Source organism: Gymnodraco acuticeps, unplaced genomic scaffold (assembly GCF_902827175.1).
Source record: "Gymnodraco acuticeps unplaced genomic scaffold, fGymAcu1.1, whole genome shotgun sequence".
In the NCBI taxonomy this organism is placed as follows: domain Eukaryota; kingdom Metazoa; phylum Chordata; class Actinopteri; order Perciformes; family Bathydraconidae; genus Gymnodraco; species Gymnodraco acuticeps.
The window spans coordinates 385,579-404,691 of record NW_022992312.1 but is presented as its reverse complement, the minus strand read 5'-3'; the positions used below and the strand labels follow the sequence as shown (position 1 = coordinate 404,691).

The following is a 19,113-nucleotide window of genomic DNA, read 5'->3' as shown; positions in this document are numbered from 1 at the left end:
TTCTCCTCGTTGTAGTCACAGAGTTTCTGAGATCAGAGAAGTAGTGTGCGCTGACTCAAAAACAAACAAGGGGCCTTTGCTTCCCTCTCATTGGCTGATCTGCACCAATGGGTGTTCAGAGCGGGAGGAAGAGGGCGGAGTTATCAAATTTCCACGCGTTTCAGAAGGCTTTCTCTTAAAGGGGCAGTTCATCTTTATTATGAGAAGATAACATAATATGTTATCTTCTCATAATAAAGATGAACAAAAAACGGTAACATTTGGATCAATAAAGTATATTATACTCTATTGATCCAAATGTTACCGTTTTTTGTCACAGTAGCATAGATAAGACATTGCACATGAGTTAGAAGTAAATCACAAAATAATGTAATTCACCTTTCATATTTGACAGATGTATATATATATAGTGTAAAGTGGTGGTGGTGTAACTAAGTGCATTAAGACAAGTACTGTACTTATGTAAAATGTTAAGGGTCTGTATACTTTACTTGAGTATTTCCATGTTATGCTACTTTGTACTTCTACTCCTACTACAATTCAGAGGTAAATTGTTTACTTTTACTCAATTGTACTGTAGTAGTAGTAGTAGTAGTAGTAGTAGTAGTAGTAGTAGTAGTAGTAGTAGTAGTAGTAGTAGTAGTAGTAGTAGTAGTAGTAGTAGTAGTAGTAGTAGTAGTAGTAGTAGTAGTAGTTAGTAGTAACTTTACAGATCTGGATTATTGATGTGAAATATATTCAACTGTTAAATCAGACTTTAGTTCCACCTAGAGTAAATCCACCAGCTACCCTGCAGTATACAAAGTTATTCAAACTAGCTGCACCTTTACCAGCTTTGAGAACACTTTCATGATCAATCATTATAAAACATATCATATATATTATTCTGAAATGGACCAATCTGCACAACGACTACTTTTACTGTCGCTACTTTCACTATATTTTGATGAGAATACTTTTACTTGAGTAACATTAAGATTGAGGCTGTGTCATGTACCACAAGGAGTAATAAATGCCCACACCGGGATATATTTGAACTCTCTGCCTCTGCCTACTTGCTTGATCGGGCCGCTCAACGGTCAGTCTCACAATTGGCAATTTGCAACTCAAGTACAAGATCTGAGTACTTCTACATTTACTCAAGTACAATACCTGAGTACTTCTACTTTTACTTGAGTAACATTTTGAATGCAGGACTTTTACTGTAACAGAGTATTCCTACACTCTGGTACAAGATCTGATTACTTCTACTTTTAATCAAGTACAAGATCTGAGTACTTCTACTTTTACTCAAGTACTTTGAGTACTCAATCTGAGTACTTCTACTTTTACTCAAGTACAAGACCTGAGTACTTCTACTTTTACTCAAGTACAAGACCTGAGTACTTCTACTTTTACTCAAGTACAAGACCTGAGTACTTCTACTTTTACTTAAGTACAATACCTGAGTACTTCTACTTTTACTCAAGTACAAGACCTGAGTACTTCTACATTTACTCAAGTACAATACCTGAGTACTTCTACTTTTACTCAAGTACAAGACCTGAGTACTTCTACTTTTACTCAAATACAAGATCTGAGTACTTCTACTTTTACTCAAGTACAAGACCTGAGTACTTCTAATTTTACTTCTAATAGTGCTTCTACTTTTACTCAAGTACAAGATCTGAGTACTTCTACTTTTACTCAAGTACAAGATCTGAGTACTTCTACTTTTACTCAAGTACTTTGAGTACTCAATCTGAGTACTTCTAATTGTACTCAAGTACAAGATCTGAGTGCTTCTACTTTTACTCAAGTACAAGATCTGAGTACTTCTACTTTTACTCAAGTACAAGATCTGAGTACTTCTACTTTTACTCAAGTACTTTGAGTACTCAATCTGAGTACTCAATCTGAGTACTTCTACTTTTACTCAAGTACAAGACCTGAGTACTTCTAATTTTACTCAAGTACAAGATCTGAGTGCTTCTACTTTTACTCAAGTACAAGATCTGAGTACTTCTACTTTTACTCAAGTACAATATCTGAGTACTTCTACTTTTACTCAAGTACTTTGAGTACTCAATCTGAGTACTTCTACTTTTACTCAAGTACAAGACCTGAGTACTTCTACTTTTACTCAAGTACAAGATCTGAGTGCTTCTACTTTTACTCAAGTACAAGACCTGAGTGCTTCTACTTGTACTCAAGTACAAGATTTGAGTGCTTCTACTTTTACTTGGGTAACATTTTGAATGCAGGACTTTTACTGTAACAGAGTATTTCTACACTGTGCAAGTAGTTATAGACTGATGTGTGAAAGAGATACAAAATAACTATAAACAGAAAAAGTGCCCAGGATTCCAGAAATATTTCCAATACCTTTGTCAATGTAGTTGTTAAGATTTTCAATACATCAGATAAGATTTCAGTTACCATATCTCTGAACGTGCAGAGATAACACGGGCATTTGACTTGGTAGTTTTGTCAATATATAACAATAAATATCAGCACACAGCACCAACAGATTGACGGATTTAAAGTGTAAGAGTTGTATTTATTTATTCAAATGCCTAAACACCATCCTTGGTTCACAGCTCAGACACATATAGTTGGAAAATATAGAAGAGTTTGGAAAGTGGGGACAAGTTTCAAATATTCAAATAACAGGTTTAGCGAGGCAGTGAGAGACACTGAACGACTCTAAAGAAACTCCAGCACAGTTCTCAGTAAACGACTCCTCTTCTGTCTCAAATGGCGCGTTTCCACTGCAGGCCTCGCTCGGCCTCGCTCGGCCTCGCTCGGCCTCGCTCGGTTTGGTTAGGCCTTATTAGGCCCGGCTCACTTTTGGCGCGTTTCCACTGCAGGCCTCGCTCGGCTTGGTTAGGCCTTATTAGGCCCGGCTCACTTTAATGCTGCGCTTCCATTACAGTTTAGGAACTGGGGTAGTTACTATAGTAACGCAGTGTAGGTGGAGCCGTGACGTCATCTTCAATGAGTGCTCCAAAAAACAACACAGCCGTTAGCTCTTAGCACTCAGAGCTCACAGCCAGTGTTGCCAACTTGGCGATTTTCTCGTTAAATTTGGCGGCTTTCCAAACCCTCCGGCTACTTATTTGTGTCAAAAGCGACTAACGACTAATCTAACGATTTATAACGGCCCGTCCACACAGCGGCGTGCGTTGAAGCTTCCAACGCTTCTGCCCATTCACTTTGAATGGGGTGACGTCACTTTTAGCCAAACTGCATCGTGGGAAGCGACGCGGAGCGTTGCTGGCGTCGCTCGCTGCAAAAGTTGAACAATGTTCAACTTTTGACGCATCGGCAGAAGCGTCAGCCAATCGAATCATATGCCAGTACAAGCTCTAGCCAATCAAACCGCTGCTTGTGTGTCAGGGGCGGGAGATTCATGTGATTGGTTGTTGGTCGAGTTTCAGACACGCCCGCCGGCAAGCGTCAACGCACGCCGCTGTGTGGACGGGCCGTAATGGTGTTATTAGGGACTTTTCTGGTGTTTGGAGACTCACGTATTGTTCTGCAGTTAACGAGCCGCGGGTGCTGCCGTGAGCCCCGCCTCCCTCCCATAGTACTCACAGGCGCTCAGACTGACAGTTGCCTGGCCGCAGCAGAGCTGCTCCTGCAGTCAGAGCAGAGAGGAGACAACCACACTCCCCCGCGTCGAGACTGCAAATGAATTGCGCATGCGCCAACTGCCAAGCCGTCCTGGTTTTGAGCGGGATTTAAATGTTGAATGTAAATGTTTCATCACTCTCTTTCACACTATAATAAATAACTGCCTTTGCTTTGCTTTGACTCACACAGCCTCAGTCAATCAATCACCTCGTCCACTGTGTGTGTGCCTCTCTGTGACAAGCTAAACATCATGGCACAGTCTAAATTGTATTCTCAAAAATACAGAAAGGAGTGGGAATCAAACCCTGAGTATAAAGGATGGTTGAAGCCATTTATTGCAGATGACACACGGGCATACTGCCTTTATTGTAAGGGGGATTTATATGCCAAACTGTCATGTTAAAGTTAAAACCCCAACACATACTCAAAAGGCAAAGACATTTCTGATCTACTGTCGTCTGGATTTAACTCTGGTGGTTTCAAGTTTTGATCCTTGAAGGGTTGGGAACGTTTTTTGTACTCCCCTATGCAAATTAGGCGATGACGTCATTTAGCGACTTCTGGCGACTTCCAGGACAGCTAAAAGCTACTTTCCTTACTATGGAGTTGGCAACAATGCTCACAGCTCTTCATATCTGTTCAGAAACTAGACAAAAGTTAAACAAGTACAAACCACAGACTGCCTGTGTCATGGCGAACACAGTCGCTGGTTTATTTATGTCTGTATAGGCCGTTGTTGTGAGTGTGGACGGTCGGAGCATATATAACGTTAGCTTAGCCAAGCTCCATTTAGAAAACACGCATTTTAAAAGGGTTTTTCGCCTGCCGTCTGTCTGCAGACTTGTCAAAGCATTAATTCATGGTTTTTACTAACCGGTATCAGTATGTTGTTACTTCGGCATCATTTTGAAACGTGTATTACAATTAAATCACGGTCAAATATGTTCATCTTGTTGTAGTTGTAGCCCCCTTGCCAGTGATTCTCTCTCTAGTTTAGCATACTCAGCCCAACTCAGCCTGGTTGTTCCTGGCCCTAGAACTACGATTTAGTCGGGCCAGAAAAAAGGTGAAAAAGTAGCCCCGGGCCAAAACTAGGCCAAGTGGAAACGCAACCAAAAACGGGCCCCGCACGGCTCGGCACGCTTAAAGCGAGCTACCCGCTGCAGTGGAAACGCGCCAACAAGGTCTCAGATTAATCACCAAATGCAAACCTGAAGCACCAATAACGACTTGTAGGAAAGCTGAAAGAAATCTGCAGTTATTTTGGAAGACAATGGGACAGTCCTGACTCCAGTGATGATTGTCTTTATTCTGGAGAGGGACGTTAATGGGCTGTTGGAGAGAAGCCACTTTACACTGTCTGCACAAACAGCTGTTACTCAATCAATGGGAGATGAGTACACCAGGTGCTTCTACAGTTAGTGTGTAGATCAATAGGAATGTTTAAGTCTGTAGATTTTTTTATTTTATTCTTCTAGCAACTTACCAAAAAACACCACTCTCAAACTTAACATTTTAGAGTAAAACGTGCAAAATGTAATGTTCCATTATCAGAGGTCCCAATGGGATGATAACACTTCGTCAAACAAACAAATTGTCTTTATGTATGTCAGGTTTTGCAAAGTAAACACTGGGTAGGCAAATATGTCAGAGATTGAGTCTGTTAAATGGCTTCTGCTTTACTCTGTATGTAAGTCATTTATATATATGCCATTATGTTACAATGTGCCTGTGTTTAATATATCTAACTTATTCGATACCAAAGTCTACGCTGATTTCACAAATATGTAAAGACCGTGTGGTACTTATGGTTAGAATAGTTTAGTTTTAGGGCTTTTTGGTTAGTGTTTTGGTTTGTAATGTTTCTTACGGTGGCCCTGAAGTACAAGACACCACAGCATTTCACAAAACACCACAGCGTTTCACATTGGACGGAAAGGGTATTCCTTTAGGGAGAACACATCTTGTTTGTAATTGGCCAGAGAAGCACTGCTGTGATTGGTTGTTTTTGCTGCCAGTCAAGAAATGACGCTTCGTGATTGGTCAACACCCGACAGCGAAATATGTCCCAAGTCCCAACACATCAGACGTTAGCACACACTCAGAGCTCACAGCTCCTCATATCTGTTCAGAAACTGGACAAAAGTTAAACATGTACAAACCACAGACTGTCTATGTCATGGCGAATACAGTCACTGCTTTATTTATGTCTGTATGACGTTGTTGTGAGTGTGGACGGAGCAGCAACAGGTTAGTTTAGCCTGATGGGTCCGATTCCGTTCAGAAAACACGCATTTTAAAAGCTTTTCGCCTGCCGTCTTATCTGCAGACTTGTCAAAGCGTTAATTCATGGTTTTTACTAACCGTTATCAGTATGTAGGCCTAGTTACTTCGGCATCACTTTGAAACGTGTATTACAATTAAATCACGGTCAAATATGTTCATTTTGTTGTAGTTGGTATCTCCCATAGAATTTACATGGAGATACGCCCCGCCCCCTCTCCAGCGCCTCTTGTTTGAATGACAGGAGCAAACACAGCTGACAGCCGCGGTGAAACTCGAGCGATTAGAGCGATGCGAATATTGGGTGGTCTACCATAGTATTTACATGGAGATAAGCCCCTTAAAAACCATGAATTAATAAAGCATTAATTCTGTGTTTACTCCTGTCATTCAAACAAGACGCTGGAGAGGGGGCGGGCCGTATCTCCATGTAAATCCATGTAAATCCTGAATTGGATCGATCAGGCTAAACCAGTGGTTCTCAAAGTGTGGGGCGCGCCCCCCCTGGGGGGCGCAGAGGCATGCCAGGGGGGGCGCGAGAGACCAGGAGGAAAAATGGTCATATAAAAAAAAAAAAAGATTTAAAAAAAAAATCATAATTTGAAAAATTATTGATTCGAAAATAATATGATACAGTACTATTACGTCTGGGTCTCTGTGTTTCATTAAAGCTCGGCTCTGTGTGTGTGGAACGAGCCATTTTGTGTGCGCGAGAGAGAGAGAGAGAAGAGAGCGCACCGGTACCGGAGATCGTTGTTCTTAGCTTCTGGTGCTAGCGAGCTACGCTAACGGATATAAGGAGTTTTTTCAACAACAAAGTGGAGGAGAGTCCTCTCCTGTCAGACTGAGAGACTCAGTGAACTAAAGGACTCTCTCATTGATATCTCAGTGGGTCTCAAACGTTTTGGTCACCATTAATGTAAACAATTATTTCCGAGGCACACATTTATATGATCATTATCGTTATAAAAAAATAAGAGAATAAATGAAAAACAGGTATGAAATACTATATGACCTTAAAAAAAGAATAAAGTTTAAAAGGGTGATTTGTAAAATATCCATTAAAAAAAAGTAAATCTGTTTACAGTTCCGTTTCATCTGGGTGTTGAGAGAGGTATCCATAGATCTCTTCATTTTGCTCTCAATGTGTCCACATACCACCTATAAAAATAGCTCGTTACCCCTGCTTACACCTATATGCCGTGAGCTGATTATCGAGCCTTCGTTGTAACAGTTGCGGGAACACTGTGTATGTGCGTGTGGAGAGTGTTGCAGTAGAAAATTCCACTGTAGCGACCGGTACATTAATGGGAAACCCTAAATGTTTGAGCACCCTCTATGAAACGTCAAGCTACCCAACAGCACCCCCAAAAGAAGTCTCTGACGCCGCCACTGAGCCTGACTATGTGTGTTGGGGGGGCCCGACTTTTTTTTTTTCTCCAAAGGGGGGGCCTGACAGAAAAAGTTTGAGAACCACTGGGCTAAACTAACCTGTAGCTCAGGGGTGGCCAACCAGTCAGAGGTTAAGAGCCAATTTTTTTCTATTTTACTGCAAAGAGCCACATCAAACACACAGTCACTGAAACTGTTTCAGTTTTTTGTTTTCTGGAGACAAGATTTCAACCACGTCACTGATGCATTTTTGTGGCATTGGGATATATATTTTTTAAATCCTCTGGAGCAGAGAGAGGAGCTGTGGATTATTGGTATTGATTAATGCATCAGTGTTTCTTGGGGTCAAAAACAATAAACTCACAACTTAAAATGAAAGCGTTTAGTTTATTTAATAAAAGAGCACATGTTCAATGTGAAAAGTGACAGTAGTTATAGATTATTTGCAATTTGGTGCTATGTATATATTAAAAAATAATAATAATTATATATAATTTTGAAACACCTTGAATTCCAGGGGGGGCGCGGGGCTCCGTTGGCGGGGCGCAGCGCCCCTCCAAGACAATGGTAGGGGAAACACTGGATAGTTTTTAATCAACTATAGGTTTCCCCCCCTCAAAGGTGATTGGTTCACAGCATCACAGGTATTATTGTGATTGGCTCTTGGGCCACATCAAAATTAGACACGCTGTCATCCTCTCATACTGACACCTGACACCACACATACACAGTAGGGAGAGCCGGGACGAAAGTAACGGAGCGATTTTATCCGAGCCCAAACAACTTTGACCGGCCAAATTACGTCAGAATTATCAGCATTCAATACTTAACAGACCTACTAAATATCAGGTTTAACTGTCAGGAGTAGCTAGTGTTGTCACGATACAAACATTTTGTTTTCGATACCAAGTCAAGAATTGCGATTCCGATTCTTTTTCGATACTTTTCTTAAAAAAAGGGAAACCGTCTTAAATGTAATTATCGTGCTTTATTTCACACCAGAACCATTACCATAACACACATTTTTAAACAATGAGAACAATAAATAAAATAAATGACAATAATTCGTATTAAATAAAATTAATACATTTCTTACAGACAGGCCTCGTGGTGTCCGTAGGCTTGCCCTCACTGTCAGAGATATAGCTCAAATACTTCCAAATTTCGCTTCTGGCGTCTTTTTTGTCAACAAGCCGAGGCGCAGCGGCAGCTGCACTCCCACTTGCAGCCATGCTTCTCGCTTTCTCACATGCTCTGGCAGCTAGCGCGTGCACGAGAGAGGGGAGGGACTTAGAGCGTGCTTGAGAGGGGCGGGGCTGCAGGCACGGCTGCAGTGCAGGGAATGGAAGCATAGCGCTGATCACACACGGCTCTTATTAAACGGCGCTTTCTCACCGGAGTACTTTCCCCCGTCATTCTTAAAGTACCGATACTAATGAAACGGAGGAATAGTAACGTTTTTAACGGCAGGGAATCGCGGTACCTTTCAAGTATCGGTATACCGTGCAACACTAGTCAGGAGTCAGTGTCTCTCCCCCAAACTCACACATATACAATTCGATATGAACTGAAGAGCCGCATGAAACTAGGCAAAGAGCCGCATGCGGCTCGAGAGCCGCGGGTTGGCCACCCCTGCTGTAGCTGCTCCGTCCACACTCACAACAACGTCATACAGACATAAATAAAGCAGCAACTGTATTCGCCATGACATAGACAGTCTGTGTTTTGTATATGTTTAACTATTGTCCAGTTTCTGAACAGATATGAGGAGCTGTGAGCTCTGAGTGTGTGCTAACAGCTAATGGCTGATGTGTTGGGCCAATCACGAAGCGTCATTTCTTGACTGGCAGCAAAAACAACCAATCACAGCAGTGCTTCTATGGCTTGCTCTGTCTAATCACAAACAAGAAGTGTTCTCCCTAAAGGAATACCCTTTCCGTCCAATGTGAAATACTGTGGTGTTTTGTGAAATGCTGTGGTGTCTTGCACTTCAGGGCCACCGTAGTTTCTGTATAATACAATAACTCCATGTCCGATTTCACATTTCGCCTTATTATGAACTTGATTTTTCCACAAACTGGCAAAAATCCCTGTCTAATTGTTACTGGCAATTTAAGAGCATCTAAAAAGTCACTTTAAAGCAACGTTTGTTTTCCAGAGGAACTGCTTTAAAAATTAGCCAACATGTGTAAGGCTCGACAACACAGCTTTCCAAAATAATCTCTGTCTGTCTATCAAATATACACTATAAGGGCCAATTGCATTATTTTTGTATTTACTTCAAATGTATGTGCAATGCCTTATCTATGCTACTGTTACGAAAATAAATCCCGAATGTAGATCAATAGAGTATTTGATCTTCTCTCATAATAAAGATGAACTGCCCCTTTAAGAGAAAGCCTTCTGAAACGAGTGCACGTTTGATAACTCCGCCCTCTTCCTCTCGCTCTGAACACCCATTGGTGCAGATCAGCCAATGAGAGGGAAGTAAAGGCCCCGTGTTTGTTTTTGAGTCAGCGCACACTACATCTCTGATCTCAGAAACTCTCTCGCAGTTACTGCAACGAGGAGAAATGTCCCAGAAAGGAGCTCAGCTGGACCTGGACTCCATTTCCTGTTCGATATGTCTGGATGTGATGAAGGATCCGGTCACTATTCCCTGTGGACACAGCTACTGCATGGACTGTATTACAAACTACTGGGATGGAGAGAAACAGAAGGAGAGCTGTCCTCAGTGTAGGAAGGCCTTCGCACCCAGACCTGACCTGGTTAAAGACACCATGTTAGCATTCCTGGTGGAGCAGCTGAAGAAGACTGGACTCCTGGATGTTGAGAGGACTGAAACACAGAAGGAGCTGGAGGTGAGTCGACAGAACATTCAGAAGAGGATCGAGGACAGAGAGAAATATGTGAAGCTGCTTGAAGAGGAAGAGAAGGCTATCAACTGTTCTGCTAATAAAGCAGTGGAGCACAGTGAGGAAAAATATAGAGAGTTGCTCACGGCCATGGTGACCATGAGATCTATTATGAAGGAGCGGATCAGAGACCAACAGGAAACTGAAGGAAATCAGGTCAGAGCTTTTCAGAAGAAGCTGGAGAAGGAGATCTCTGAGCTGAAGAGCAGAGATGCTGAGCTGAAAAAACTCTCACAGGAAGAGGATCTCAACCAGCTTAGACACATCTACAACTCCCTGCCACCTCTCAGTGGATCTACAGACACATCGTGCATCAAACCCCGTCCTCTGAGATACTTTGACGTAGTGACAGCATCCGTGACAAAATACCTGAATAAACTTCTGGACATTGTGAAGGAGGGTGTGTATGGAATCGCTCTGGCTTTGAGTGAAGTGGACATGTTACTGCCCAAACCAGAGCCCAGATCCAGGGCTGAGTTCATCCAATTGTCCCGTGTTATCACTCTGGATCCAAACACAGCAAACAGACGGCTGTTGTTATCTGAGGGGAACAGAAAGGCAACAGCCACGGAGCGACAGCAGATGTACTTTTGTCACCCCGACAGATTCGATGTTCACACCCAGGCCCTGAGCGGAGAGGCTCTGACTGGACGCTGTTACCTGGAGATGGAGTGGAAAGGCCTTCAGGTGTGCTTCAGCCTCGCTTACAAGAGCAACGAGAGGAAAGGGCACCAGGATCCGGCTCTTTTCGGACACAGCGACAAGTCGTGGTCATTGCATTGTGGCACTATTTATTTCGCCTTATGGCACAAAGGTGAATCCACTGCCGTCTCAGGTCCGCTCTCCTCCAGGATCGGAGTTTACCTGGATCACAGTGCAGGTGTTCTGATCTACTACAGCATCATCGATGGAAAAATGATCCCGGTCCACAAAGTCCAGACCACCTTCACGGAGCCTCTGTACGCCGGAGTGGGGCTTCGTTACGCTTCAGCAGAATATATAGAGTTCATTAAGCTACATGAAGGCCTTTGAGGGACTGTGGTTTTAATATGACTCGTTACTTTGATATCATCAGTTTGGTAAATGTTTGATAATCTTTAGATGCTACTTCCTCCCGTCTATGTTTACCTATGGGGTCATTTTACCTATGGGGTCATTTTACCTATGGGGTCATTTTACCTATGGGGTCATTTCTCTGCATCGAAATGAAAACAAACTGTTCTTATCAAATCAAGAAGTATGTTTTGATGCATTTTATGTAGGTGTTTCTTACGGTTCTGTAGAAAACATTGAGTTCTGTAAACTAACATGTGTGGTTTTAATACTGACTCGTTATGTCGGTGGTTCTTTAAAATCTTCTCATCTGTTTGATCGTCTTTAGATGCTACTTCCTCCTGTCTATGTTTAGCTATCTAGCACAGGTCATGACGGTGTTTGTTTTGATGCGTTTTATGTAGGTGTTCCCTACTGTTCTGTAAACTCACATAGACTGAGGTCATTTACAAGCACAATGGGTTACACTCTGTTTTTAAGACTGACTACTTATGTTGGGTTTTTCGTTGAATTTTTCTCATCAGTTTGGTACATGTTTCATCGTATTAAGATGCTACTGTTAACTCCTGAGTTATGGTGTTACTAAAACCAACATTTCTCTGCATCAAAATGAAAATAAACTTCTCTTAAAATGTCACAAAGTATGTTTTGATGTAGGTGTTTCTTACCTGAGTTCTGTGAACTTGCATAGAGTTCCTTTAGTTGTTTTATGATTGATTGTTGTAAGAAGAGTGAAGCTCAGATATGGTTTTCTGTACGCACCCAGGGTTAAACCATAATGTATAACAGAGGAATAATTATACATGCTTTGCTCCACTGGGACTCCAGCATATTATCACATCTTATTGGTGTCCATCAACGTGTAGAGAGATGTCAACTTGCGGTCACTTTTCTGAGTCTTCTCAAAGCAAATATTATACGGTTCTCTAGCACCACCTTCTGGTCAGTAGATGCTACTTCCTCCTGTCTGTGTTTAACTGTGGAGGTTACCACAGCTCCTTTGACCTAAACGGACATTTATCTGCCTCAAAATGTAAAGAAGTACGTTTTAAGCATTTTGTGTAGTTGTTTCTCTGTGACTGCATGGGACACTCATCTGCTCTTCAGTCATTTCACTGACGTGTGTGCGTGTGTGTGTGTGTGTGTGTGTGTGTGTGCGTGTGTGTGTGGCTAAATAAACACCACATTGTAAAAATATCTTCTTGTGCCCTGTGTTTTCTATTTACACAAGTGTGTCATCATCATTTAATATTGCAGCCTCAAGGTGTTTTTTAATGTACCACTAATGAGTAAAATGTCCTTAAAGTGAGAAGTTATAGTTGAATGTTATTTTAATTTGTTTGCAATCCCTGTTGGTAAAACAGTGTTGACTTTGGATGGCATTTCACTTTAGGCTATTTCCTTTATTTATTCACAAGTTTTAATACAATTGTGTAACGTATCTCTGACATATTTAACCAGTGTTGCTTGAAGCGCTTTGCAAAAACAGACAAGTCTACAACCATTTAGCGTATTTAATATCTGACATATTTGCCTAACCAGTGTTTACTTTGCAAAAAAAGACAAACATAAAGACAATTTTAAAGTGTTATCATCCCATTAAATAAACGAGGACCTCTGCAGACCACACTGATAATGTTACACAATAGATTTTGCACACAAACTGTAGAAGCACCTACTCATCTCCCATTGATTGAGTAACAGCTGTTTGTGCAGACAGTGTAAAGTGGCTTCTCTCCAACAGCCCATTAACGTCCTATGTGCTGCAGATTTATCATATTGATTAAAGTACACTTGCAAATGCTTGTTTTCTTCAAGTAAAGAGAGCTCTGGAACAGTAGAAGTATTCAGATCTTGTACTTGAGTAAAAGTAGAAGTACTCAGATTTTGTACTTGGGTTAAAGTAGAAGTACTCAGATCTTGTACTTGGGTTAAAGTATACTCAGATCTTGTACTTGGTTAAAAGTAGAATTACTCAGATCTTGTACTTGAGTAAAAGTAGAAGTACTCAGATTTTGTACATGGGTTAAAGTAGAAGTACTCAGATCTTGTACTTGGGTTAAAGTAGAAGTACTCAGATATTGTACTTGGGTTAAAGTAGAAGTACTCAGATCTTGTACTTGGGTTAAAGTAGAAGTATTCAGATCTTGTACTTGAGTAAAAGTAGAAGTACTGAGATCTTGTACTTGGGTTAAAGTAGAAGTACTCAGGTCTTGTACTTGGTTAAAAGTAGAATTACTCAGATCTTGTACTTGGGTTAAAGTAGAAGTACTCAGATCTTGTCCTTGGGTTAAAGTAGAAGTACTCAGATCTTGTACCTGAGTAAAAGTAGAAGTACTCAGATCTTGTACTTGGGTTAAAGTAGAAATACTCAGATCTTGTACTTGGGTTAAAGTAGAAGTACTCAGATCTTGTCCTTGGGTTAAAGTAGAAGTACTCAGATCTTGTACCTGAGTAAAAGTAGAAGTACTCAGATCTTGTACTTGGGTTAAAGTAGAAGTACTCAGATCTTGTACTTGGGTTAAAGTAGAAGCACTCAGATCTTGTCCTTGGGTTAAAGTAGAAGTACTCAGATCTTGTACTTGAGTAAAAGTAGAAGTACTCAGATATTGTACTTGGGTTAAAGTAGAAGTACTCAGATATTGTACTTGGTTAAAAGTAGAATTACTCAGATCTTGTACTTGGGTTAAAGTAGAAGTACTGAGATCTTGTACTTGGGTTAAAGTAGAAGTACTCAGGTCTTGTACTTGGTTAAAAGTAGAATTACTCAGATCTTGTACTTGGGTTAAAGTAGAAGTACTCAGATCTTGTACTTGGGTTAAAGTAGAAGTACTCAGATCTTGTACTTGGGTTAAAGTAGAAGTACTCAGATCTTGTCCTTGGGTTAAAGTAGAAGTACTCAGATCTTGTACTTGGGTTAAAGTAGAATTACTCAGATCTTGTACTTGGGTTAAAGTAGAAGTACTCAGATCTTGTACTTGGGTTAAAGTAGAAATACTCAGATCTTGTACTTGGGTTAAAGTAGAAGTACTCAGATCTTGTACTTGGGTTAAAGTAGAAGTACTCAGATCTTGTACTTGGTTAAAAGTAGAATTACTCAGATCTTGTACTTGGTTAAAAGTAGAAGTACTCAGATCTTGTACTTGGGTTAAAGTAGAAGTACTCAGATATTGTACTTGGGTTAAAGTAGAAGTACTCAGATCTTGTACTTGGGTTAAAGTAGAAATACTCAGATCTTGTACTTGGGTTAAAGTAGAAGTACTCAGATCTTGTACTTGGGTTAAAGTAGAAGTACTCAGATCTTGTACTTGGTTAAAAGTAGAATTACTCAGATCTTGTACTTGAGTAAAAGTAGAAGTACTCAGATTTTGTACTTGGGTTAAAGTAGAAGTACTCAGATCTTGTACTTGGGTTAACGTAGAAGTACTCAGATATTGTACTTGGGTTAAAGTAGAAGTACTCAGATCTTGTACTTGGGTTAAAGTAGAAGTACTCAGATCTTGTACTTGAGTAAAAGTAGAAGTACTCAGATATTGTACTTGGGTTAAAGTAGAAGTACTCAGATATTATACTTGGTTAAAAGTAGAAGTACTCAGATCTTGTACTTGGGTTAAAGTAGAAGTACTGAGATCTTGTACTTGGGTTAAAGTAGAAGTACTCAGGTCTTGTACTTGGTTAAAAGTAGAATTACTCAGATCTTGTACTTGGGTTAATGTAGAAGTACTCAGATCTTGTACCTGAGTAAAAGTAGAAGTACTCAGATCTTGTACTTGGGTTAAAGTAGAAGTACTCAGATCTTGTACTTGGGTTAAAGTAGAAGCACTCAGATCTTGTCCTTGGGTTAAAGTAGAAGTACTCAGATCTTGTACTTGAGTAAAAGTAGAAGTACTCAGATATTGTACTTGGGTTAAAGTAGAAGTACTCAGATATTGTACTTGGTTAAAAGTAGAATTACTCAGATCTTGTACTTGGGTTAAAGTAGAAGTACTGAGATCTTGTACTTGGGTTAAAGTAGAAGTACTCAGGTCTTGTACTTGGTTAAAAGTAGAATTACTCAGATCTTGTACTTGGGTTAAAGTAGAAGTACTCAGATCTTGTACTTGGGTTAAAGTAGAAGTACTCAGATCTTGTACTTGGGTTAAAGTAGAAGTACTCAGATCTTGTCCTTGGGTTAAAGTAGAAGTACTCAGATCTTGTACCTGAGTAAAAGTAGAAGTACTCAGATCTTGTACTTGGGTTAAAGTAGAAGTACTCAGATCTTGTACTTGGGTTAAAGTAGAAGCACTCAGATCTTGTCCTTGGGTTAAAGTAAAAGTACTCAGATCTTGTACTTGAGTAAAAGTAGAAGATCTGCCATGAGCCATTCCATAATTCTGTATTCAGGTCACATTGGAACATTTACAAGACTTCTGATCAACATTGGAAATATATTTTAACCTATAGTCTCAATTATTCAGTAAATATTTGTACACCATGCCAAATGAATCCTGTCTTTCTCATAAATGTATTTGATCAACTAAGGGTACAAAGATCGTGTAGGTTTATATTACATATTACTTTTGAAATATTGTCCCTTTGTAGTCAAAAGTCAATCTGAACGATACAGAGTTTAAGCATTAGAGTCACAACATGATGTGACTTCACATGATGAGGATTTCACATTAGAAAGAAATACATACTGGTCATCAGCTTTAAATCTAAAACCATGGACATTATCTAAAGTGTTTTAAACAATATCTGTTGCTTAATAGAATAGAATAGAATAGTTTAATGTCATTATACATGTACAATGAGATAAATGCTTCTCCCTTTCAAGGATGCCATCAAAACAAAAACAAAACATCACAACATAACACAATACACGCAGCATACATACTTAGGAATAAGGGATAAAGGAATAAAGAGTAAAGTGCAGTAATTATTTCCAGGAGTATAAAAATAAAATCTGTAATGTAATAAATAATAATAATAGTGTGTATTTATAATAATAATAATAGTAATGATATATATGTATATGTACAGAGTCACATTGATTCACATGTCAGGTGATAAGAGCAATGATGGCTCTTGGAAAAAAACTGTCTTTGAGTCTGTTTGTTTTGGATGTGATACACCTGTAGCGCCTGCCGGAGGGCAGCAGGTTGAACAGGTGAAAGCCGGGGTGAAACCTGTCCTTAACAATGTTTTTGGCTCTACTGAGGCAGCGGGAGGTGTAAATGTCCATCAGGGAGGGGAGAGGGCAGCCGATGATCCTCTGTGCTGCTTTTACCACTCTCTGGAGCCTCATCCTGTCGGCCTCAGTGCAGCTGGCGTACCACACTGTGATGCAGTATGTCAATAGGCTCTCGATGGTAGAGCGGTAGAAGGTCACCAGCAGCTTAGTGGCCAAGTTGTTCTTCCTGAGCACCCTCAGGAAGTGCAGACGCTGCTGGGCCTTCTTGATGACAGCTGTGGTGTTGTCCTTCCAAGAAAGGTTGTTGGTGATGAGGACGCGGAGGAACTTGAAGGAGTGGACCCTCTCCACACACTCGCCGTTAATGTCGAGGGGAGCGAGGTCGGTAGTATTCCTCCTGAAGTCTACGATGATTTCTTTGGTTTTTGTGGGGTTCAGTGCCAGGTTGTTCACTGAACACCACGCTGAGAGCTTCAGTATACCTCACTCCTGTAGGCCGACTCGTCTCCTCCTGAGATGAGCCCCACCACAGTGGTGTTGTCAGCAAACTTGACGATGATGTTCTCTGGGTGGACTGGACTGCAGTCGTGGGTGTAGAGCGAGTACAGGAGAGGGCTCAGCACACAGCCCTGAGGAGAGCCGGTGCTGAGAGTGCGGGTGGAGGAGTGATGGGGGCCAAGTCTCACACGCTGGGGGCGGTTAGTGAGGACATCTTTGATCCAGGAACAGGTGGGTGGGGGAAAGCCTAGGTTTGACAGTTTGCAAACTAGAATGTCCGGGATGATTGTGTTGAACGCTGAGCTGTAGTCAATAAAGAGCAATCTGACATAGCTCCCACGATGCTCCAGGTGGCTCAGTGCAGAGTGGAGAGCTATGGCTATGGCGTCTTCAGTGGATCTATTTGCTCTGTAGGCAAACTGGTGTGGGTCGAGGGTGGGGGGAAGGCAGGCCTTTATGTGATGTAACACCAGCCTCTCAAAACACTTCATGACCACAGGTGTGAGTGCAATGGGGCGGTAGTCATTAAGGCTGTCTGTGGTTGCTTTCTTATAATGTCTGTCAGGACACAACAAGACATAATTAGCCTCTTTTCCCAGTTTCTTAAAATGTTTAGGTCATTACATTACATTGCATTTAGCTGACGCTTTTATCCAAAAGCGACTTACAATAAGTACATTCGACCAGGAAGATACAACCTTGAAGAAAACAAGGTATATAATACCTTAATTCTATCGCTCGAAGTGGAGTCGAAAGAGATGAGTTTTCAGTCTGCGCTGGAAGATGTGCAAGCTATCTGCTGTCCTGATTTCAATGGGGAGCTCATTCCACCATTTTGGAGCCAGGATAGCAAACCCACGTGTTTTTGCTGATGGGAACTTGGGTCCCCCTCGCAGTGCGGGTGCAGCGAGTCGTTTGGCTGATGCAGAGCGTAGTGCACGCGCTGGGGTGTACAGTTTAACCATGTCCTGGATGTAGGAAGGGCCAGATCCATTCGCAGCATGGTACGCAAGTACCATTGTCTTGAAGTGGATTCTAGCAGTTACCGGAAGCCAGTGAAGGGAGCGGAGGAGCGGAGTGGTGTGGGAGAATTTAGGAAGGTTGAAGACCAGACGAGCCGCTGCATTCTGGATGAGCTGCAGAGGTCGGATGGCACATGCAGGTAGACCAGCCAGGAGGGAGTTGCAGTAGTCTAGGCGTGAGATGACGAAAGCCTGGACCAGAACCTGCGTTGCTTTCTGGGTCAGCTGGGGACGTATCTGTCAGGATTATTATGTCATGTCACGTTTCTATGTCTAGGTGTGGGTGTTTTTCTGTTCTCCTTGTCATGTTTTCCTCCCTGTATATTGTCTGGTCTCTTTTCCCTGTGTTTTCATGTCTGTCGTTAGTTTCCCTGGTGTGTCTAATTTCCTGATTGTTTTCACCTGTCACTCCTTGTGTGTCTCCTGTGCTCATCAGTGTCAGCCCCGCCCCTGATTGTTCCCACCTGTGTCTAGTTACCCTGTGTTTAAATTCCCCTGTCTCCCAGTGTTCAGTGTCAGTTCGTCTTGTCTATTGTCATGGTAAGGTCTATGCTCCTGGTAGTCATGAACGGTTTTTGATTCCTCACTGCGTGAGCACCTTCATTTTTTGTTCTCTGTTTTTTGTCATCTCGACTAGAGTTTTGGTGGTTACCTTTTTGTTCATTTTTGCCAGTCATGGGAAAATAAAGTATCTTACTATACTTTACCTCTGTTGGGTCCAACATCCTAAGTGCCTGAGATCGTAACAGTATTCTCCTGATGTTGTAAAGAGTCTATCTGCAGCAGTGGGATGTAGCAGCGATGTTTGCAATGAAGGACAGGTTGTTATCTAGGGTCACACCCAGATTCCTTGCAGTCTGAGTCGGGGAAACAACAGAGGTGCCGATGTTGATTGTTAGGTCAAGAGTGGGACAATCTTTTCCCGGAAGGAAAAGCAGTTCAGTCTTGTCAAGGTTGAGCTTGAGGTGATGAGCAGACATCCACTGAGAGATGTCAGCTAGACAAGCAGAGATGCGTGCGACGACCTGGGTCTCTGAGCGGGGAAAGGACAGAATTAATTGGGTGTCGTCAGCGTAGCAGTGGTATGAAAAACCATGCGTGCTAATGACTGATCCGAGCGAGTTTGTGTACAAGGAGAAGAGGAGGGGACCGAGAACAGAGC

General features: G+C 41.5%; 1 protein-coding gene across 1 annotated transcript; it reads left to right on the top strand.

Moving 5' to 3' along the window:
* The first annotated feature begins 9,863 nt into the window (after positions 1-9,863).
* LOC117541147 (tripartite motif-containing protein 16-like) lies at positions 9,864-11,237 on the top strand. The gene has a single exon (XM_034208273.1). It carries the CDS (start codon positions 9,864-9,866, stop codon positions 11,235-11,237), a length of 1,374 nt encoding a protein of 457 aa, XP_034064164.1.
* The last annotated feature ends 7,876 nt before the right edge of the window (positions 11,238-19,113 follow it).